Source organism: Pempheris klunzingeri, chromosome 10 (genome assembly GCF_042242105.1).
Source record: "Pempheris klunzingeri isolate RE-2024b chromosome 10, fPemKlu1.hap1, whole genome shotgun sequence".
NCBI lineage: Eukaryota > Metazoa > Chordata > Actinopteri > Acropomatiformes > Pempheridae > Pempheris > Pempheris klunzingeri.
Window position 1 is genome coordinate 1,359,364 of NC_092021.1, and position 24,148 is coordinate 1,383,511.

Genomic DNA, 24,148 nt, shown 5'->3' on the forward strand with positions numbered 1-24,148 from the left:
GTCAGCAGACGGAGGGGTGCCTCTGACATTAGATTACTCCAGCCACACCTGCTGCTGGGCCAGGAAGGGGTCACACCCGCCTGTCTCCCTTCACCTCTGGAAATAGACCCTGTTGCTACAGAACTTACATAAGTCCCTGCTTTGTTGAGTAGTTGATTAATGAGCACAGAAGGTAAGAGACATGTAATATCTATTTCAGTGTGTCTGCGGGTGGGTGTTGTTGCATGTATGACTTTATATTCTTGGAGGGAAGTGAATGTCCCACCTCTTCCTATAATATTTCATGCGGTCTATTTTGGTGAGTCTTTCTCTTTGGTGGACTAAGGTCCTGGAACAGAAGCTCCACATTTAGGTCACAGGGAGACAGGGGCAGACACAGACGGGGACTTAGTGTCGGTGGGTTAATAACTTGCCGAAGAGCTGGCTGTCATTCAAAGACCCCCCCACTGCGTCACCACTCTAATTCAGCCAGTCAGCAGCTCTATGTCTACTGTGCTCCACGGCCACTGGAAGAAATCAATACCTTCTTGTGTGATTGGATTTTAGTATGTGTAGGGACTTTTGTCTCAATTTGAAATATGCTATTGGATTTAACTTTAGACAGGTTTATTCTTGACTGTAAATAGCAGAATGTACATTAGTAGCTACAGAGTATATAAGATAACCAGAACTGCCCATTAAATTCAGATTACTGAAACAACTGGATAGACGGTGAGAGAAGCAGATGTTTCCAAAATAATGATTCCAGAGATTCCAGATTTCATACTTTAATATCATCTGTGGCAGACATTAGCTGTATTAAATACACATACTGCTTTCCAGTTTTTTCAGAGCGGATTAAGTTTTCAGTTCACATTTAAGCATGTAACCAACTTTATTCCAGTCAACGAGGGTCAAAACCCAGTCTGAATGATCAGTTTATACCAAGGCAAATAGAATGTAAAACAATTATTATTTACATATGATACAAAAATAGATTTCACAAAAAAAGACAATTAAGAGCTTTATAAAATTACAAATATATTTCTATTATAAAAAGCTATTTTTTAAATACTCTTCCAGCTCAAGTTTTGGATGAGGGAGTGTAATCTGGAATTGTGATTCTGACAATAATGATCCAGTGACTCGCTGCAGTGTATATTCCTCTTCATTCCTCACAACGTTTCATGTAGTCCATTACCTCACGAGTGCTGATTTATTCTTGTCCTTGTTCTTTGACGCTTCTTACAGTCCTTACAGCTCAGTAGTCAGGTGGCCTGGAGTTACTGGAGCACTGCTGGGTTAACTGGGAGAGCACTGGCTAGACCTGATGCCACGGTGGAGCCACTTGGAAGTTGCTGTGCCATCCTGCTGTATCCTGTTGGGTGGTTTTTAGTGTGGGGGCCAGGGGCATGCTAACTGTTAAAAAGGGGTCCAGACATCCACTCCCTCCCTCCATCCATCACGGCTACACTCCAAGATGACTGTGAGCCTCCTCGTCACATGCCTAAGATCAGACAGAGACAGACAGACACACCGATTAGAACAGGACTCCCTGACTTCTTGGTTGCCAGCTCTATTCTCAGAGTGGCGGGCGTTCGGTTTTACAGGCTGGTCATCGTAAACACTGGTGGCTCTAATAAACACGTCATTCTCCAGGGCTAACAGGGGGTTGGCTGACTGCCCGACTGGCTGACTGAATGTCCAGCTTCACAGAGGGACTGGACGCCTGCAAGCTGTGAAAGACGGCGTTCAGTGGCCAAAACACAGATGAGAGCAGGGCGGTGGAAGGAAAAAACATGGGAATAAGGAAAGTGTTCAACTCCCACTTCTATCTCATTCCAGTCCTGACATTTACAGTTGGAATTTCGGCCCAGATTTGTACCAGCGCACATTCCTCATACTCAGATGCAAGTTCCAACACTCACAAGCCTCATAGTAAAGAAGAGGTCCAACACAAATTGGCCATGTATGTCTGTTACCCATGACGCTCTGTAAGCTCCTAGATGACGCGTGTGTGCATGTGCGTATGTGTGTATATATACATTTGCCATCAGAACAGCATCAGTTCTTCTAGAGACCCTGGCACAAAGTCAGTAATTCTGTAGGATCATAGTCTGGTGTATGATTAACCCTTTATACCAAACAGGTGCTCATAACGCTGCTACCAAGGTGAGGTTGGTGAAGACAGTTTCATGTCACAGGTCATCATGTTCAGACTGAGCACAGCAACAAGACACCAGGTGGTTCTAGTGCATCAGCAAGGTCTCTGCCAGGCAAAGATTTCAGAGCAGACGGGGTCTCAAGATGTTCAAGCTCTTCAGAAGAAGCACAAAGAAACGGGCACCACTGAGGAGCGTAGACGCAGCGGTCAGATTAGTGCAGCAGATCAAAGACACACTCTGCTTACTTCCCTTAGAAATCAGAAGATGTCCAGCAGTCCATCAGCTCAGAACCAGCAGAAACCAGTAGGACCCTGGTACACCATCTACTGTCCAGAGAAGTCTGGACACAAGTGGTCTTCATGGAAGAACTGTGGCCTAAAAGCCAAACCTCCGACAAGGAAACATGGTCAAGTGGCTCAACTATGCATGAAAACAGGAACTGGGGTGCAGAAGAGTGGCAGCAGGTGCTCTGGACTGATGAGGTAAAATTTAAAATATGTGGCTGCAGCAGAAGGCGGCTTGTTCACCGAAGGGCTGGAGAGCAGAGCAACAATGAGTGTCTGCAGGCAACAGTGGAGCTGGTGGAGGTTCCTTGTAGTGAAGAACAAGGAGTCCTGGAAGTGATGGTGTGGCCCCCACAGAGCCCTGACCTCAACATCATCAGTCTGTCTGGGATCACATGAAGAGACAGAAGGATCTGAGGCAGCCGACATCCTCAGAAGATCTGTGGTTAGTTCTCCAAGATGTTTGGAACAACCTGCCTGCTGAGTTCCTTCAGAAACTCACTTTGCAGTTTGTAAATTGATAAAAATAAACAATGAAAGTATATATATATATATATATATATATATATATATATATATATATATATGTATGTATATATACTGTCTCATGGGCCACATAACATGCCCCAGCTCCTCCGTAGTCCTGACACACAGTTGTTTCTTAGAAACCTAGAGGGAGTGACTCCTGTCACTTCATGAGTAGTCGTTAGCATAGCTGACATAGGGAACAAACACTCCTCTTAATCCAAGCAGCGGGCAGTGTCAGCACACAGGCTAATTTATCAGGGGTTCTGACAGCTAGGTTGGATTAACACTTACTCTCTAATGTCCTGTCAAGGTCAGCAATGAAGTCCTCCAGTTCTTTAGTGTCACCAAGTTTGGCTGCAAGGGAAAGAATAAGATTCAGATTTCAAACTAGGAATAGCAAAGCGCTCTATTAAAAGCCTCTTTAGACACACATCATTAGACAGCAAATAAGACTGAATGTACTGTTCCTGCACGTCTTCCACTATATGGTTTATATTTTGCAATACCTCTCACTTGGCCCCATGTCCCATTACAATGATCTGAATGTGTCTGCAGCCCAGGGCTTTGCCAGAGTAAGTAAGCCTTTTCTATACAAAGTCACAATAGTGTGTGTGTTTAGGCGTTTGCGGTGTAGCTCACGTTTTGGTGACATAAGAGGAGGTGAGGTGGTGGCAGGGGAGAGCATGGTGGGGGAGTTGAGCCTCTCATCACTGAAGCTGAAGCTGTTTCTGTTGAGCGACTCGGCGCCTGTCAGGAAGAGAGAGAAAACAAAACGCAGACAAATTAGACTAGACGGGCGTTCGTGTACTCAACACACACAAAATCTGATCTGTGTCAGTGGAGCACCTTCAGGGTGAAATCACTGCACTCTAACGACACCCTCCATCCATGGCATGAGCTTGTATGGCGGACTTGGAGGTGTGTATACACACAAACATGTACTTTAACAGGCAAAGTGCATAAATCTCTGGTGTAAAAACTCTATTCCAAAGCCAGTGGTGCAGTCCAGTAGGACAACTGCAGAGCAAAACAACGTTTTTGTAACTAGAACTCAGTGACTAAATGTCCATTGTGGCAGTTAGTGACAGCAATATAACAGGCTGTCGTGTGCACTGGGGTCTCTGAAGTCGATTAACTCTTCCTCCACCTCCTTGTGCAGAGCAGCCACATTCTGAACGGACGGTTACATAATTGATATGATAGCTACTTGTTTCAAGCCATCACATAACAGGTTTTCACTGGTTGTCTGGTAAGAAATAGAGATTCATGCATTACAGGATAGAGTTTATCTGACCTCATTTGTTAAATGTTAAAATCGTTCACATCTGTGGTAGAAGTGTAGAAGTGATATCTCCACGGCTGAAGTAAGACACAAAGAAGAAATCCTCGTCTATGTGGCTCCTCTGTGCACAACTCCAGAGGACTTTAACAGTGTCTCAGATGTCAACCACTTATTTACCCCTCCTCTCTGACCTGTACCACTCCCACCACTCAGCACTGAGCACACAGCGTGAGATAGGAGACGCCACACACACAATGGGGAGCACCCAGGCGTGCACACACACACACACACACACACACACACACACACATAAAGAAACATACATTTTTCATTTCTTGCTCCCTCTTCTACCTTCTTTCCATCTCTGGCCATCACTCGAACATGCGCAGCACAATCTAGGGTTAGGGTTAGGGAATCTCTAGGACTGTGCACAGTCTGCGTCATTTATCTGCACATTCTACAGTCCATCCATCAATCAGGCTGCGATACAATAGGTTGTCCCTGCATGGGACAGATCCCTCTTCATGGGACTGCCATGGAGAGGACGGAGCTCATGGAAGAATCTGATCCTTTGAGCACATCAACAAGCTCATTAGCACCACAGACGCAGGTCTGAACACCTTCCCCCAGCTGTTATCGCTAATGTCGCTCTCTGCACGATCCTTAGTGGTAATGTGGTAATTACAGACATTTTAGCTGGTTCAGTAAACATTGTCTGCACTGATGATACTCTCTAAAAACACTGGAGCTCTGGTTATTACCTTACAATACCAAGCTGCTGTCCCAAAGGAGAAAACTCTAGATTAAATGATGTTAAATAATAAATAAATTCATCATGCATGTGAGTGGAAGGTGGTCTAGTCAGGTAACTGGACATCCTCTCTCTACTCTTAAATAGCTCCACAGATGGCCTCTCCAGCGGACGTAAGCCCATTAAGATCATGTCACATCTTCTCCTGTAAATCCCAACCCACTCACACACGTCTGGGAAACTATCTTTGCTCATGGAGACCGGAGGCATATTTCTCTCTGTGTGTCAGCATATGAGGCTATTCCACTGGGGTTAGAGGCTCCCTGAGGCCACCTCAGCTGCTGGAGGGGCAGACTCTTACAACACTGTATGTCAGAGTAAGATAGTAATGTATGACGGTAACGCTTTAGAGGGGCAGCCACAATACGGGGGCAGGTGTGCCAAAATATGCAGCAGCAGCTTAATCTGACGCCCGAATCTCTGGACTACGATCAAGGATTTCTCTCTCTCCCTTTTTTCTCTCAGCGTTCATGTGAAATTGTGCGTGAAAGCGTGCATGCATGTGCAACAGTCCTGCCAGGCTCCCCCCAGCTGCCCTCTTGATAAGAAACATGATAAGAGAATGCACACAGTGCAGTGGAGATGGAGAAGGAGTGGCACTGTCTCCTGAAAAGAACTGGCATTAATGAGGCAAAGGTTACCAGTTTCTGATAATAAAAACAAACCCACTTCTCATTAGTGCCTGATCTCCGTTCTGGAGTCTCGGTTGTCAGACTGCACAAATATTTAATTAAAATCTTAAAATGCTGTCTAACACCTCCCTAACTTAGGACGCCTCCATGGCAGTGATCCCCTGCAGGCACCCACCTGCACCGCTGCACAAGACAGATCACAGTGAGGCCACTTATTTGTCATTACAAGGTCCAAAAGAGGAGAAATGGAATCTATCTCTGTTGTTGCTCCACGCAGCTGGTGAACCAACTGTTCATGCTCGGTCCTCCAGCCTCCAGCTTACTCTCTGAGTCGCTGATGCCGCTGTCGCTGACGCTGGCGCTGCTCCTCCTCTTCGCGGTCTTCAGGTGCTCCTCGTACCTGAAGTGTCGCTTCTCCACCGGAGACGTGAAGTCTTCGATGACCGCGTCGAACTCACACAGCGCCTCGTTCAGATCCTCCTGGTGGACGAACCTCGCTGCAAGAAAGTGGCAGAAAAGCACGTTTAGAGGAGGAACATCATATTAAATGCTGCCTACGGCTCTGTTACTGCAGTGTGAAGCTACAGTGAACAGCATACATGATAATAGACAGATAATACAGACAGAGGGACACTGGATGAAACTCAGACTCACCTTTCAGCTTTGGAGACTTCATGATTCCAGTACACTGAGATGATCCGGCAGTAGTGTCTGTAGTGTCTGTGTCTGTGTCTGTGTCTGTGTGAAACCCTCTCTGCTCTCTGCACAACACTGAGGTTGGAGTACCAGTGCCGCCTTTTAACGAGCCCTGTCAGTGGGGGCGGGGAAGGCGTGTGTGTGTGTGAGTGTGTGTGAGTGAGTGTGTGAGTGTGTGAGTGTGTGTGTGTGAGTGTGTGTGAGTGAGTGTGTGTGTGTGTGTGTGTGTGTGAGTGAGTGAGTGAGTGTGTGTGAGTGTGTGAGTGAGTGTGTGTGTGTGTGTGTGTGTGTGTGTGTGTGTGTGTGTGTGTGTGTGTGTGTGTGAGTGTGAGTGTTTACTCCAATAAATGCATCTGACCTCAAAGGATATTGTTACAATTGACGATTTTACATACAGGTATCAGTTTTTATAGATTCAACTCAAATTAGAAAACAACAAAAACAAAATGAGCTCCATCTTGGCCAGTGAAAATGTAAAAATCTGCTTACTTGTTAATACATCACTAAGTATCATATAACACTGAGAGGGGCCACTCAGCCATCATAATAAACATTTAGCTTCTGTTCTTTTTTGCTCAGATCACATTCTGACTGCAGGATCTGGCCTTGCCTTACAGGATCTTGTGATGAAGTATTTTTACATTAAGTAAAGCAGGTGAAAAGTTGCTCCACCGTTGATATTGAGCCCAGTCAGGATGGGTAACATGGGCCCCAGTCTTAGTCAGTTCATCGGCATCTTTTTACAGCAGCATGTGAATCATATGAGCCACGAGGCTGTGAGCTTTAAATGTGACTTTTTTACAAATCAAGCTCTCCAAATATTCATGACCCTCTGATGTGGAACTGTGCTAGTGAGTTAATATATATTTTAAAAAAAAAAGCACAATATAGGTTTTTATATTGAAAATCTATCTTAAAAGACCTGAGTCATCTGGTTCTACCCAGCAGGATCTCCAGTGATCGTATCTGGCGCACCTTATCAGACCAAATCACTCTGACGTGACAATATATTGTCTAGGCTGATCTTCAGCAAAGGTGAGGCTGGAGCGACACCTGGTGGTGCCCTGTTACAACTGCAGCTGATGCTCTGAACTAGTTGGTTGTGTTGGTTCACATCACTGAAGGTAAAACAGAAAAAGATCCTCAACAAGGTGGTCAACCTCTGCAGCAAAATAACTGGCACTACCCAAGAAACCCTACGGGACATTTATAACAAACAGCTGTACAAGAAAGCAAAATCAACTCTGTCCGACTGTTCCCATCCACTACATCATCAGTTTCAGTTTCTCCCGTCCGGTTCACTGCTCAGACTTCCACTAGCAAAACCAAACAGATACAAACACTCTTTTGTTCCATCTGCCATCACCATACTCAGGCTACTAAAGGTAGCCTGGCTGGAGTGTCTTGTTTTTGTTTGTTTGATGTGATTTTCTATTTATTTTATGGTTTCAAGTGTGCATGTATTTATGTTCTTTTATGCTTCCACTGCTGCACAATCAATTGCCCCATCGGGGACAAATCAAGTTATTGAATTGAATTGATAGTCGCATTATTGCGTTGATGCGTGGTGGGACGGGTTTCCACAATGGTCAGAAAAACAATAAGTTGAGCTTGTTTCTGAGCTCCTGACGGCACCACACAGTCTTCACCGGCATGTGTGATGCAGTGGAGAAGTCTGAAATAAGTAACCTTGAGCTGAGATTGATTTAACAAATACAGTGTCGCAAATATTGTGGTGAAATATACATACATAAAACTGTCTGGAACATGTAGTTTCTTCATCCCGAGGAAGTGAATGAATATCACTTCCACTGTACCAGTGTCAGCAGCTGGGATCTACCTCACTAGACTGTCCCTGGGTTTATTGTTTGTCAGGCCTGAGGACCTCATCACATCACCTTAGAACGGTTGGTGTGTGTTTGCAGTGAGTTAAGATGCATCAATGAGACTTGGTTATTTTATTATATCACTTTCTAAGATGCGTGCAGATGATGAGTATGGCATGGTGTCACTTGTGTTTCAGATGTGGAGTGAAATGTAGTTTTCCAAGACTGTGTTTGGAGTCAGGATGAGCAGATGGGTGTAAGAACTTGACCGAGTGACTTCTAAACTTCTAACTCGTGGACTAAAATGTCCATGAACCAGAGACTAAACTTCTACCAGCTGTGACGTCTGCAACAAGAGAATTTCTCGACGATAAAGTGCCACATCATTATAATGAACAGCATTCCCACTGTCAAATGACACAGAGACTAACAGCTAGCTCTCATCTAAAGTCTCCAAAAGCCCTGGACAGCCAGTTGTCCAATGAAGCTATCTGTGAGTTCATTTGGAGATCAGTAGCACTCAGGACGCCATGCTGAGACGTTCACACCTTCAGCGGCCAGTTTAACACGATCAGCATATGGATAAACGTGCCATGTGTTTGCAGCTGCACGTGTCTGTTGACTCTGGAGGCCCCGAGGTGCTGCTTAACGACGGACTCGGCCTCTGCAGAGGCGCTAAAAGTGACACCTTCGAGACACCACGAGAAGATATCACATACTCATACTTGGGATACCAAGACTTGCTATGTGCAAACAGAATCTATTCATTTATGTGCTCACATACCAACAAGCTAGACACCGAAAAATAAGAATAGTAATCACATTTATTGAAAAAGTAATTACATGATCTATGCTTACATATTTACAATCATCACCAACATGCCACATATCAGCTTGAAAATGCAACACGTACTTCAAAAACACATAAAACTATTGACAAAGGGGTTAAGATAGCTCCTACTTACTGCTCGAGTCTCATAGTTTACTGGGCATGTATTTGTAGAATAAAACTCTAAAAGGCCAAAGACTATAAAACATTTGTGTATGGTGTTGTTTGCCATCATTTGGTGTGGATGTGTGCGTGACTTTGAGTATCACTCAAAGTCACAGCCCAGCAGCTCTATTCTCATGGTGATGGAGGATATCCAGGCGTTGGGGATGATTCGGACGAAGCGGGAGAAAATAGGAGGGTAGATGTAGTTCTTCACAGGGCTGTTGTTATCTGTATTTCCAGAAAACATCTGGATTTGATGAGAGAGAGAGAGAGAGAATGACATTGTTCAGCATCACTTCTCTACCACTGTCAAAGAAAACTGCAGCCACTAGCGTGGACACTGCTTCGTGTAATTATAGTTTCCATGTGATTGAGCCACAGCTCACCTTGCAGGGGATGGCCTCATCATCTGTGTACTGGTTCCAGTGTATCCCATTGTCGCTGTACTGCAGAGAGTAGGACGTGACGTACATCTCTTTGCCCAGAGACTTGGCTCCTTGCGTTATGATGCCTGTGATCTTCTTAATCTGTGGCAGCTCCACCTGAAGCCACGGAGCCACGTCACTATACTGTGGAGGAGATATAATACTCTTAAAGGTTGCGCACATTTGTCATCTACTGAAGACATTTCGGTGCTTTGTTCGTACACAATAGTGACATTCTGTGTGTTCTACCTGATGCTCACTGCTAATTTGACTGCATTCATTTGACTTGTCACGCCAGTATTACGATTTGTACCTTAGCCTGCCAGGCATTGATGGTGCCCTGTTTGTTGAGGCGTGCAAGGGATGGTGACCAGGGTCCAGAGTACCAGCTGGAAGCTATGGAGCTGGCTGTGATGTGATGATCTTTTATCAGTCCTCTCTCCATCCCCAGAGGCACCGAGCAGCCTGAGTTGGGCGAGTAGAAACGTCACATTTACTCAGGAGCAATACTGGAGTACATACTGTGGGGGCTCATTCCTTTCGGTGTCATTTGGAGGTGGAGAAGTGTTTGTAAACCAGGACAAATCATTTATCATTTTCACAGTTCCACCAATGGCCAGATTTGTTTATTACAGTGCGCAATTTGAAGCACACTACGGATGCACCGAGCAAATTTGGAAAATTACGAAAATGAATTGATGAGTTAATTTAAAAAATGTGTTACACCAATTACACCAAATTTTGCAAGGTAACTGCAGGTAATTCTGGGTGTAACTACTGGATTTCATGAAATTCGTGAGCGTCTATTGGCGAGACACATTGTACAAATAATGGGCAAAGTTGCGGAGCCACTGAACAATACACAGCCGTGAGGATCCGCACATGTACAGTGACAACTTACCATCAAGCTCACATCCATAGAACTCCATTCGAACTGTTGCCTTGTTGTACCAGTCGATGGGGTAGAGCCTGATGAAACGTCCAACCACGGGGGGGAAGAAGGTGTTCTTCTTTATCTCATAGGCTTCCTGGTTCCCAATGAATACCTGGTGAAGGAGGAAAAGACGGACGAGGAGAAATAAATAGACGATCACACACTTCTCTCTTAGTTTGCAGCACTCAAGGAGGGGTTCAAACTTCCCCCACCTTCCTGAGTCTCCTGCTGTCACCCTTGTAGAAGATCCACCTCCGGCGGTCATTGCTGTAGGAGATATAGTACTTCTTCACAAACTGGGCAGAGAACATCTGCCTGGCTCCCTGCGTGGCCACCTGGCTGATCACAACTGGCCGCTCGAAGTCCACCTGTACGCAGGGAAGTCCACAGAAAGCATGTGCACATTTGGTCAAATGGTTATTTTTTTTATCATACCTGAAGAGTGATTTAAGGAGTCACACACACACACACACACACACACACACACACACAGTTATTACACATACCTGAATCCAGCTGTGGTTCTGCTCTGTGCTCCATGCATTGTATTTACCCTGATTGTTCAATCTGGCAAGATGGGGCTCCCAATATCCTTCAAAGACAGAAATAATGCCATAACTCTACTGAGCTATATGTTTACGTAGCGTCACTGCAACACTTGTGCAACAGCACAGAGCATTTGTTGCCAAATCAGATGCATGCAGACGGGAGGAGGTCTAGCTACCTCTAGTGTTGATTGCTTTGATCTGGTCGTCTTTCACGCTGCCTGATTGTAGACCCAGTGGACGGTAGCAGTCTTGGAGGAGACACACAGGCAATATATCAAAATTAAAACACATCATAAGAGTATGGTAGAAGTTTTTTGTTTTTCTCAATAGTTCGTACCATTATCTAGGACCAGAAAGAGTGTCTGCATGCCCTTATGTTGGTTGAAGCCAACTTCTGTCTCCAGCTGCCACAAACCAGGTTTGGATGGATACATCTCCAGAGTAGCAAAGCTGCCTGCAAAGACAGAATGCTACAGTAATTCAGTTTAAACACACTGTCTCTGCTATGTCAGTCCCAATACTCTAGAGCATGACTTCTATTCAAAACTTGAGGTGATGTTATCAACATTATGTTGCTCACCAGGCAGCAGTGGGTAGACAGCGTGCCTGTAGCTGGTGGTCTTTTTGTGGAGGAATGTCTGCCCATGGAAGTAGATACTCTGAAAGTCTTTGGGAGAACCCATATTGATCAGGTGCCAGCGCACGAGCTGGTTGGTGTACATCCTCAGGCCCTTCAGACTGTATATTATGCCATTGATGGCTTGGGAAAATACAAAAGGACATTTTTATCATTTTTGGTCCGGTGACTTTTTTGAGAATTATTATTTTCTTTAGTGTTTAAGCTCTATATGTGTAAATTAAGATGTTATATAATTCTTGGTTATTATATTCTGGGTGGAGGATCATTTAAACCTGCAAGCTGAATGTGCGTAATACATTACAATGGAACTTGAGCTTCTCCTTCAAGTTGAGGTCCATAACTCTCTTTCGGGTTTTCCTCTGCATCATCTCACGGTTCGCCTCATAGTACCAACTCCGCGACTCATCAAAGGTCATGAAAAGCATCGTGAACTCCCTCATGTCTGGTACATTTCTGTCCAGGGTGCCTTCTCGACACACCAGCAAGGGCCCAATCAAGCCAGAATGAATATCCCTTTCCTACGAGACAGAGCACACACTAGATTAATGTGAGGTTTCAGGATGTGAACATATTTCATGCTGTATAGTTTAATGTGTCCTATTTAGTTTAAAACTCCTGTGTGTTGATCGTCCCAAGCTCTCCTGTTCTTAATCCAAAACCCACACTTCATTTTCCAGATTCATTTTCAGCAATAAAGAGCAGGTTCAAACAAAAATGTAGCAAAGTTTGAATGTGCTACAGCTGCTTCATCAGTGGCTGCGCCTCTGTCAGCGGCTTTATTGTTGAAACACGTAAAAACCTGTGTGCTCAGAGGACCAGAATAAGACGCTGCAGACGGTGCAGCAGCCCAACAGGCCTGACAGAGGGTTGTCTCAATCTTTGCAAATTAGATGCCGTATGTTATGGGGGTATCGTGAATTTAGTGGGCTCTATTTAGGGCTCTGGGGCTACAGATGTTTTGGTGCCTCCCCCCAAATTATGTCTTTCAAGCTGATAGTCATTCTAGAAGGTTTTATTGGAAATCTGCATTTCACAAGAGACAATCTGTGTTTAAAGTTATAAAGATGCTATTAAATGATAATATTTGAATGTGTTGGTAAAAGCTTCAGTTTTAAGAGGAAACAAAGTTCAAAGTACAAATTACTCACAGGATTAACACCTGAATAGTAGGCCCAGGTCCGACAGTGAGACTCGCCGGCCGTTGGCCCAACCGTGGAATGGACCTTCCACATATATGTGAAGGTGGTGTTGGGCTGAACCTCGTTGTCATATTTATACCAGTACTTGGAGCCATCTTCATAGGAAAGACCCTCTGTGTGCTTGCTATAGGAAACTCCATTTGGGTGTAAGGAATACGGGCGGCTGGCTTTGTTCCTAAACACCACCTACAGGACAAGAAGACACGTTCTGTGGCTTTAAAGGAATAATTACATGTTCTGGAAAATAGGCTTATTAACGTTCTTGCAGAGAGTTGGATGAACAGATCAAGAAAGCTCTCTTGTCTGTATGTTAAGCGTCAGGCTAAAGCCAGGAGCCAGTTAGCTTAGTTTAACACAAAGACTGCGGGAGATAGCTAGTCCCCTGTAGGAAGGTACTGTGTTTCCCTCAAAATTTCAAACTATTCCATTACCGCATGCTTGCATAGAGAAACGATCTGACTGTTGAAGTAAATGATACATTTTTTGTAAAACATAATAAAGGATGACAGTGAACAGTCTCACCATGATGCTTTGTCCAACCTCTGCTTTGATTACAGGTCCCAGGATGCCTAGATGCTCATCCACCTCTCCTCGGATGTCAGGCATGCTGAAGCCACTGTCCAAGTAACCTCGGAAAATCACCTTGGTGAACTTAGTTTCTCTGCTGCTTTGTTGCAACTTATCTTGCCTCCTGTGGTGATAACAGGACTTTCGGTCAGTTGTGTATGGATATGTATGTGCTGTATCATTTCCCAGTAAATCTGAATACTCAAGTCTTTTCTAATGTTACGTGAGCCTTTCTTACAGCTATCTCTGAGCATACCTCTGTCCGTAGCCAGCATAGTCCCAATCCACCTCTTCTGCAGCGATAAAGTAAGTGTTGACATTTGGGCCTGAGAATTTTAAGTAGTATTTGGTGGTTTCATCCAGGCTGAAACTCATGATGTCTTCATGGCTGCTGTATGGATCTTTGTAGCCCACATATTCATATTCATCTGCCTTCAAATCTTGCTCGCCTTGCCTTAATTGATTTGATTCGCCTCCAGGAACGTACAGCTCGTAGTCACTGAAATCGGGCCGAGGCACACCAATGATCACTGGCATGTTAATGAGCTCCTCCTCATCAGAGACAAGTTGTGGTACATGGGGTCGTGACCCTCTGGGGGTCATGCCTGGATTGAATCCACGAGGTGAGAACGGTAAGCCATTCTTGACCTGAGGCTTGTATTCCTTCCTCCTCTTTGTTTTCATGCCTTGGCCCCTCTGGGGCCTCTGTCGCAAGTTCACCGTCCTGGTCTTTTTTGGGGCTGGCGTGGTTCGAGGGATATCTTTCCCAAAATACTTCATCATATAATCAGGAAGCTCCATGGGTACCACTTGGTGAGTTCCCTCATAAGTCCAGTTGTGGTCTTGCGTTTTGACGGAGGTGGTTTTTATCACTTCCGTATTGTTTTCTTTAACGTAGATAAGCACTTCCTCACTGTCTGAGGCACTTTGCACCTTAGAATTGTTCTCTCTTACTGCATCGTCGGACAGCGACAGGTTACCTGAAACCACAGTCTCATTGGAGAAAATTTCTGCTGATGTGTGGTTTAACTCATCAAGAAGAGCTGTGATATTCTTCCAACTCTCTGAACCAACATCCCCTGATGAATTTGATCGGGATATATTCACTGTGACATTTTGTAAGGGCCCAGGTTTGAGCAAAATACGTGTAACGTTTTTAAGGCTGGAATTGGGTTGAATAGTCATGATTTCGGAGGAATTCATTTGAAATCCATATTCCGGCTCTGCTGCGGTGATCAGAGAGTCATTGTCACTGGTTTTGTTGTCTAAGGTCTCCACCTCCAACTCAAAGATGGCTGTGTTGAGTCTGTCTATGCTGCTGACATCAGCCTCAGCCGTCGGAATAGACAATGATTGGTTTGTTCCATCTACTAACATGTACGTGTGATTAGTTGCTGTGTTATTATCATCTTTCTTTTTTGCACTATGTGACGGAGAGGTGACATTGTCCCCTAATGTGCTGTGTAGACCGTCAGTGCTGGAATTGGATAGCGGCACAGAGTAAGAGAACACGTCCCCTCTGGTGAGTCTCTCCTCAGACCCCTTCACCACGGTCTGGTTGTCACCATTTTGGGTTACGTTAATTTCTTCAGTCTCCAAGATGGAACTTGAATTTTCTCCCAATGTTACAGTAAGATTGGTCATTTCTGAAGATACATTTCCAACCATTGACGATGTCGTACCATTGTGAACTGTTGTGTTCTTTGTGTCAGACACGGCAGCATTATCCAGATTTGAAACAACTACAGAAGCGCTGCTATTTGTAGTTATACGATCATTCTTTGGTGATACATTTAGGCTATCAAAAATGGTTGTGTTCTCCGTTTTATACACAGAAGAACTGTCAAAAGTTGATGCCGTACTTCTGATCTGTGTACGTGTTGTATTCTCACTGATGCTTTGGTTCAGCAAATTAACTGCTGTAAGGTTTAATCCATCCACCTCATTCCAGTCTGAAAATAAGGTCTCATTTAGCGCATTTGACTTTGGGATAGAGGTCTCATTTTTACTCTTTGTCTCAGTGAAAGTAAGGGTGATATTCGTGTCTCCATCAGGCACGTCATAGTCCAGAAAAGAGAGGTCCAGCTCCTCATTATCTGAGCTACTGGACTGGTTCTTCAGAGACCTGAGACCCAATTCATCTGCAAACATTTGTGTGTAGGTATCTATCTCCGCTGGCGCTGTTTCCTTTACAGTTTTTGGCTTTTCCTCTTTCCTCTCGATTTCAGCCAAGCTCATAGGGTTCCACACAGTAAATTCTTTGTGTGCTGCTTTATCATCATAGTCATTGTACTCATATTGGTAGTCACGATAGCACTCAACATCCTGAAACTTTACGCGCATTCCTTTCGTTGTTTCATGGGAATTTAGAGATGCCAGGAGCCAGACACCTGGTTCAAGAGAGACACACAAAAATGAGAGACGTTTAAAAAACTAGCTGTGACTTATGATGTGCTAAATTTTCACAAGGTGGCATGAACTATTTCTGACTATCTCTATGTCTTTGCACTGAATATCACACGGTGACATATACAGTATACACAAGCTATGGGTTTTCTGCTGGTGCTATATTTTTCCAAGTTGAAAGTATGCCTAAAACAACAACTTGGACACACAATTCACAACTTGACATAAAAAAAAAAGCCTTGTAAGCTCTGACTGACCAATGTTGTCCATGTTCATGGTGATGGTCTCTCCAGTCATGGGGTAGAGGCTGAGAAAGTCCTCTGTCCGCCCATTTAGCTCAAAAGGATGGCCATAGAAAGTCGCTGTCTGGATGTAGTCCTGTGCTCCAACGCTGGACACGTGCCATGTTGCAACCTCACCATTGCAGAAGCCCAAAAGCGGGCCGCTCTCAAACACATATCCGTTAATTGCTATGAGGAAATTCACATGAATATTAGTCCTCTAACAGGCAACTGAAAGCAATGCAGTTAACTGTGAGTTCAGTCTGATTATGGCAAAACTTACTGTGCATGACATTGGACTGATAAAAGTCTGTGTCTGCCTTATTGACTTTGGATCGTTCACAATATTGGCGAATGTTGTCATCCAGGTACCAGCTCTTGTTCTCATCAAACACAGCTAACATGGCATGCTGCTCCTTGTCTGCTTTCAGCTATATGAAGAAAAAATCTTTAACATATCTTACATTTATTGTATTTTTTTAATTTTCAAATTTTGACTTAAACATTTAACAGTTTTCTTTCTCAACATAGCGATTAGAAATGTGTTCATTCATAGCTAATATTAACCATCTTAAAAGTGCAACACAGAATCCAGGAAGTTGGTTAACTTTTATCTTATAGTCTAGCCAAACATTTTGCTCCTCTCACTTATGGTTACATAACCTTTCAGGTCAGAAACACAACAAGACATCTTCATTACCACAAAATCGAAGGAAACATAAAACAAAATGTTTATCAGTGTTTTTCTATGAGAAACACTTTTGCTGCAAAAAAAGCCATGTTAAGCAGGTATGTTATTTACCATCTTCATGTTTTAACATTTGCTAAACAGCACTAAACAAAAACTACGGCCAATTTTCATGGCAATCCATTCAATAGTTTTTGATCCACTTCACTGAAAAAACAGATTTCAATGTTGTGGTGCCATCAGAGAGAAGGTCAGGGGATCACCATGGCCAGTATGGATTCGTCTAATGTTTGTACAAAATTTCACGGGAATCTTTTTAACCTGTTGAGCCCTAGCCTCTATTTTGGGCCTCTGCTCGAAAATGACATGCCCAAAGTTAATAGGACACATCTCTACAACCACATGGTCTATTTTTATAATTAAGGTATCATGATAAAGGTAAGACATCATTTATGGTTATGGCGTCATAAAACTGGGTTGAATTTTTGCTGTTCTCTGGCTGTTAGTTTGCAGAGTGTTGGTCGTATAGCGACATGGAGCATGCTGCAGGAATGCTTGGAGTCTCCGCTTTCATACGACACCTCGTTTGTGTGTCTAGCATGAAGTTACATATCGGGAGCGGCGAAAATGTTTCCATACGTGGCGCTATGATGATTTTCATATGTGGTCGTTAGTTTGCTTGGTGTTGCAGTTGTGTTTGGTTTAGGTAAAAAGTTTGTCCTGTTTAATTTGATGTGCAACATGCATATGTTCGTACATGAGGAGTGTACTGCTGGCCACTGTGTTTTAAAAGACTTGAAAAGCCCAGTTGGGCTCTGCTCCGGTTCCACAGGTTAATATTTGTTGACATATTTCAGACCAGGCACAGCTAAAACTGAATGTAGACTCTTTACCTGTACGTTCCTGACATTGAGGGACTGACTCTTGCAGATGAGGATTGGTCCAATCAGTCCTGAGGCAATGTCACGTGGCGTGTCCACTGCACTGTGGTACAGTCGTGTCAGACATCGAGAGTCTCCATTCAAAGGCTCGTCCTCATCGACCACTCTCCATACGTAGGTATGTGTATCACCTGGCTGAACACCATGAGAATGGTTGCCTGGCAAACACATTGAGTTACACCTCATGAGTTTTACTGTAATACTTTTACATAATGAAAGCAGAGCAAATCCGCTATAACCAAGAGCTTCAATACCTCCTGCTGGGTAGTTGACTCCCTCTTCTGACTTCTCTATTGTCAGTCCATGTGGGTAGATGCTGTAGGGTCTGGAGGCCTTGTTCTTAAAAACAATCTGGAAAAGGACAGGAGGATGTGTGAGGAGATGCTGTCTGTAGACAATGATGAATATTATGCCTGATGAAGTGAATTTTAGAATGAAGGTATTAAAGTGATGCACGATTTATGAGCTGTCTCTGTTTACAGTCACAGATCTGAAATGCACTGATTGTGAGATTAAAGTGCTGACTTGCAGCTGTAATGTGATAATGTTTATATCGACAGCAGATGTGCAATACAGGAGCCGTGTAGTTCCCCAATTTTAGGAGAAAGTTAGTGAATATACACACAAGCGAAAGTCTAAATATGGATTGGCAGATCATTTGCAATCAATATCTGAATCTATGACCAGATAGCAGCAGACTCTTGGTACCTTTTCTGATGATCCACTGACAGACTCCATGTCTAACTTGTTTTCGAGAATTTGCATTCAATCTATTGAATAGGTAGTAATACATGTGTACAGTTGGACTGAGGTCAGGTGACTGAATCAACCAACCAACCAATCAATCAATCAACCGATCTTTAGTGTTATCTCTAGATGTTTTCCATAAAGAGCAGGTCGAGGCCAAACCATTCAGGAATTGAAGCCCATTAAGACAGCCTCCTTTACTTACTCCTTTATTTATAGTGCAACCTTATTTGGCTGTTTTGTGATGAAGTGTGTTATGTTAAACCACTTTGAATTAAAAAGTGCTTTAAAATTTGATTTGATTTTAATTAATTAAAATCTCACCGTGATAACATCTCTGATTTGTGCTCTGATGACTGGGCCCAAGATCCCAAGCTCATCTCTCCTTTTCTTGGTCTCCATTCTCTCTGTGAATGATTCATTTTTGTACAGTGTGAACACTGCCTTCTTGTACTTCCCACCTATGCGTGTTGGTGACTGTCTCAGGTAGTGGAACTTGAAGTCCCTACACAAAATAGAAGGTTTTCTTTCATTTATTTTTGAGAATTATAATATAACTTGCTATAACATTCAATACACTGGTGCCACAAATCCCCAACACTGCACTTCAAGCTGTGTGGCATCTGTGTTTTTAATTAAGGTAGAACTTTTTAAACAATAAACGAGTTGAAAAATTCACTGATTGCAGAGTGAAAGACAGAAAATTGATGAGCAAACGTTGCTTACTCATCAATGTGTTCAGGCATGTTAGGTGCGTAGTCCCAGACAATTTCCTCAGCAGCTATGTAGTATTTCCATTCCCTGCTGTGTCGTTTTTGTTCAATGGTCATCCTTCGCTTGGGGGCTTTGAAGCCATCACAGTTTTTTACATCCACAAAACCATGCAGGCCAGCTACAATGGCAGAAACATTGTTTTCTTGTGAAATGAGTTACATGAATAAAACTATGTGTCTCTGGTGGACGAATGGTCTATTCATCTCATGAGCAGAGAGACACTTGCCTTCCATGTGCTTGATGGTGTGTGAGGAGAGCAGCCAGCGGCCCGTGTGGAGGGCCACCATGGTGGCCGTGGTGGAGGAACCGCTGATCAGGCCCACTGACGACATTTTATGCCCGTTCTGCTGCAGCACCTGCCCGTTCATATGCACTGAGAATACCTCAGGCTCTGAACTCATACCCACCAGATGCAGACTCCCAGAGGCATAGGCACACACACTGACATCTGGGAGGGGGAGGGGGGGAGAAACTGTGGGTCAGTTTGTGTATTTTATCGTTGAATAGTTTTGTACAGGACATCCGGTGAATCTTTCCACTGACTGTAGACCATATGCACCGTGGCGTCTGGAACATGCCATAAACTAAACTATTAGTCCAAAAATCAACAAAAGGTAATAATTAAGGAAGAAAAATCTGTGTTGTTTGCAGCCCTCCACTTACCAAACAAAAAATATTGTTCTGTTTTTAAGTGATCATGCATTTTCCTCAATTGTTTGTAGGTAGCTAAACTGCCTACCATGGTACTATGAAGCAAGCATATATACTTGCTTATAGTTTATTAGTATATACTTGCAGTCTATACTAATAATATATAATCCATCCACCCATCCATTGTCTATACCGCTTATCCTTCAAGGTTCCAGCTGACTTTGGGCGAGAGGCGGGGTACACCCCAACCATTCACGCTCACACTCACCACAATTTAGAGTCTTTGGACTGTGGGAGGAAGCCCGAGTACCCAGAGAAAATGTATGCAATCACTGGGAGAACATGCAAACTCCACACTGGAACAATCTATTCTTGCTGTGAGGCAACAGTGCAAACAACCGCACCACCATGCTGCCCATAATGTATAATATACTATAATGATATATAATATACCATAATGTACTCCAGATGGTGCTACAGTCATTTCAACAACTCTTTAAATTATTAGGTGGTTAAGTATGAGGTATAGTAATTTGTCAGAATAGTATGATTTTACATGTTTTGCATGGACAGCATTAGTACTAAGTATAAAGATCCATATTTTCATCTGAAATGTAGTAAAAGTTGCAAAAAATTGAAAGCAAGTATGTCAAAGTCATCTGCATATAAAATGAAAAAGAAAGCAACTGACTGACTGGCTCTCTAACTCAGTGAGTAACATAATGAGTGACAACTGGACAGACTAACCAGGTAGGGACCCCTTTGTGTATCCGTTGATGGTGTATTTGACATGGTTGTCTGAGGCATGACCGTTGGGTTTGTACTTGCTCTCTTTCTCATCAAATACCCCAAAGAGGAACACATACTCCTGGTGAACACCAATCTGCCTCCCCGACTCATCCAGGCTACCTGCAGAGAAAGAATAGGAGAGAGAGATCAAATATAATGACCGATTTCTTTAGCTGCAGCCGCAAAACATATCTTGTGATTTTCCTTTGAAGCAAAAGTGAAAACGAGGCCACGTGTTACACATGCTTACCAGGCTTGCAGATGAGTAAAGCACCAATGAGGCCTGAGTTGTAGTCCTCAACAAAGTTTTGGTGGGAAATATAGGTGTAGGTGAGACAGGTGGGGTCTTTCGGCTGTGGAGAAACATCTGACGTCACCTCCCAGTAGTAAACGTGTTCGCTGTAAGGCAACACTACGTCATCCTCTTTCTCTTTCTGTGATGTGTTGTCAAAGTAGTTGGCTCCTGCAGAAAAAAAGGTGTTCCGTTTGAAAAGGAGCAAAAACTGTCTGCGTTATGGATAAATAAAGTCTAATTAGTTAAATATCATTACCAAGAAGGGGTCTGAGGATGTTATTGACTTTCCTGACCAAACTTGTGACATGACATTCCCAAAAATAATGAAAACTTAATGAAGAGTTTCCTGCAAGTTGTTCTTTAATTTTGTGTTCCTCTGCCCTCTGACTTTAGCATTAAGAGAAAATTAAGGAGCGCTTAGTGTTAATTTCCAACAATGGCACACACATCCTGTTATTGCTGTCTGTATGAGAGGATGCAGACAGTGATTTCCTAAGGCTTGGCGATGCTTCCTGTTGGACTTCGGTACTGTCTACTTTGATAATCTGCCTGTCCTGGTTAATATTTTAGAAAAAGACAAACAAGGGTATTTGTTGTGTTGGCCAGTCTTGTGTAACATCACCACAGTGACCCTAAGAGACAGTCTGCGCTATAGTGTGTCACTGGTGTCCTCGGGTTTGCCACAGCTGCTGGATTCATCTGCTGCTGAGATAACAGGAACTCACCTTCTGACTGTTTCCCGTAAGCAATTCCATGTGGGTGGATGCTATATAATCCTGTGGCCATGTTTCTGAAAGTGACGACAATGGTCTCCCCCTCCTCAGCCCTCAGTGTGGGCCCAAGTAGACCTACAGAGTAGACAGGAGTAACTTGAAAAAATGGTAGGAACACCCTCTGTCTGTACCCAACAGTATAGACAGACAACAATGACAACATTTCTCATACATGCATACATGATAAAAAACTCATGTGAAGAATGTGGATCCAGGAGGACGTAGAAGAACGTGTGTTTTTGTGCGTCATCATCACACTCATCACTGTGTCGTGTTTGTGGATTCACTGACAGTTATCGGCCAGCAAATATGACACCATCAGTCCATGTATCATCATGTACACCAATGAAATACGCATGATATATATTTAACCTTTCAGACAGTGCTTTAAATGTTTCCCTTACTCTCTTAAGACCTTCTTAAAAGGAATTAATAGGAACACTCCTGGAAAGCAAAATGTACTTTAGTACTAATCAAATACAATCAAGACTAGGACAAAACATCTTATAAAGGGAATAAATAATAACCTAAATGTGCAAGCTTTAGTGTGGTTAGATTAATAACACTATAAAATTGCTTGAATACCCTAAATGGCTGGGGACTCCTAAACTAGTTACTCGAACATGAAATCCATTTAGATTGTATTATTGTGTTATTTCCACTTGCCATATGTCTCTGTTCTTTTTATCCTACCTATTTAATCAATGTTTAGACTGATTAAATAAATGTCTTGTAGGTCATCTAGTATATTTTCTAGGTTGTAAATGTTACTGTACTTAACACAAACAAATGTAGACAACATTATTAAACCTCAGATAGCTTATCAGGCTGTCCCATTTCTCCATTATGTACTCCATTATATACTGCACTTGTGTTTTAACTGTTTTTGGGACAGTCATTAAGTGCCTGCTGATTTATTAGCGTTTGTAAGAGCAGAAGGAAGCAAAATAATAGTTACAGTGTCAGAATTTGTTTGAGTTATCAAGAATTTTGAAATTGCCGGAGATTGTCCGGCTGATGAGAAGCTTGTAATAGCTTGTGTTGGGCCACCACGAGTCTCCAGAACAGCCTACAGGTCTCTATACTGGAGGGATGGACAACAAAGATATTCTCTCATTTGGTCCCCTGATCATAGCGGTGGAGAAAGATGCCTGAAAAGTCTCTCAAAAATCCCCAAACCTGGGGGACTGAGATTTTGTGACAATGAAGGCCACATGATTTTTATATTCAACAACTGCACTGCTCTGTAAAACCTGTCTAGTTAACCAAATATTTTGTGTTATTTTCATTTACAAACTGAACTAGATCAGCAGGTACTTACTGTGTGAACACATCTGAATCCCCTCTCTAATTAACACCAATATCAAAATCTTTCTGAGAAAATATTAGGAAATACTTTTGGAGACAGGATGAGTGTTTCCTAGTAATTAGAGCCAGACAGACAGTGTTCACGTCAATCCTACGCAAAGTTTACCTAACCAGGAGGGATGAGTCTTAGCCTGTCTGAAGTCTTTGTCATACTCCCGAAAGACCACTTTCTTATAGGTGGGACCAAACCTAAGCAATGGGGGAAAAACAAAAAACATGAATAAGCACACAAGAAAAACACGCACTTCATATCAACCAGATATGAACCTTGAGATATGAAGGCATACGTTTCCTTATGTGCTGCAGCTAAAGTGTGTGACCCAGTATGTGTCTAAATGTGTGTGTGTGTGTGTGTGTGTGTGTGTGTGTGTGTCATGGTAGCGCTGATACTATAATCAGATGAAGAGTAGGCTGCCAGAGACAGTAAACAAGGACACACTAGACTGTCTTTGATAAAGTCCAAACAGCCTAAATGACAGCTAGTCAAGACCTCTTAGATACGTTTAGGCAGAAAGAATACATAAATAATACAGAATAATGAAACAAAAATACAATATGAAATAGTAAAATCCCCAGACTTTCATAATGTATTCAAATATAATCTTCAATACCTGCTTCACATCTAATTCTTGTCACTGAGTATAAATAAATCTAAGAAGTGTCCTACCTGTTTGTGTCTTGGCCAGAGTAGCTCCAGTCTATCTCAACAGCAGCGATGTAAAAGTGTCTCTCCCTGGGCTGCTGCTGGTCTGCTAAGACATGGATGACAGTCAGAAGAACCAGGACGGCCAGGAAGCAACAGGTTCTGGTCCAGGCACAGAGCCTCATATCTGGGATCAGTCCTCCAGGTGAGACCTGTGTTCTGCAAGTGAAGAAGCTGTGATCTGACTCGGAGGTTCGCTCTGAGCTTTATCTGTCACTCACA

At 43.1% G+C, this 24,148-nt stretch overlaps 2 protein-coding genes across 2 annotated transcripts; both read right to left on the reverse strand.

The window, feature by feature from the left end:
* Positions 1-751: 751 nt before the first annotated feature.
* rgcc (regulator of cell cycle) lies at positions 752-6,445 on the reverse strand. The gene is made up of 5 exons (XM_070838255.1): positions 6,336-6,445; positions 6,005-6,178; positions 3,596-3,703; positions 3,248-3,310; positions 752-1,486 (listed from the first exon to the last, which is right to left on the reverse strand). Exons 1-5 carry the CDS (start codon positions 6,355-6,357, stop codon positions 1,479-1,481), a joined length of 375 nt encoding a protein of 124 aa, XP_070694356.1. The 5' UTR covers positions 6,358-6,445; the 3' UTR covers positions 752-1,478.
* A 2,745-nt stretch (positions 6,446-9,190) lies between these two features.
* f5 (coagulation factor V) lies at positions 9,191-24,051 on the reverse strand. The gene is made up of 25 exons (XM_070838434.1): positions 23,891-24,051; positions 23,330-23,412; positions 21,808-21,930; positions 21,038-21,250; positions 20,746-20,907; positions 19,574-19,795; positions 19,300-19,465; positions 18,898-19,078; positions 18,081-18,177; positions 17,779-17,984; positions 16,481-16,628; positions 16,174-16,386; positions 13,767-15,900; positions 13,466-13,634; positions 12,893-13,129; positions 12,046-12,262; positions 11,685-11,864; positions 11,442-11,558; positions 11,281-11,352; positions 11,063-11,148; positions 10,769-10,924; positions 10,524-10,668; positions 9,936-10,087; positions 9,584-9,766; positions 9,191-9,444 (listed from the first exon to the last, which is right to left on the reverse strand). The coding sequence occupies exons 1-25, from the start codon at positions 24,049-24,051 to the stop codon at positions 9,298-9,300; spliced, it is 5,970 nt and encodes a 1,989-aa protein (XP_070694535.1). The 3' UTR covers positions 9,191-9,297.
* Positions 24,052-24,148: the final 97 nt, after the last annotated feature.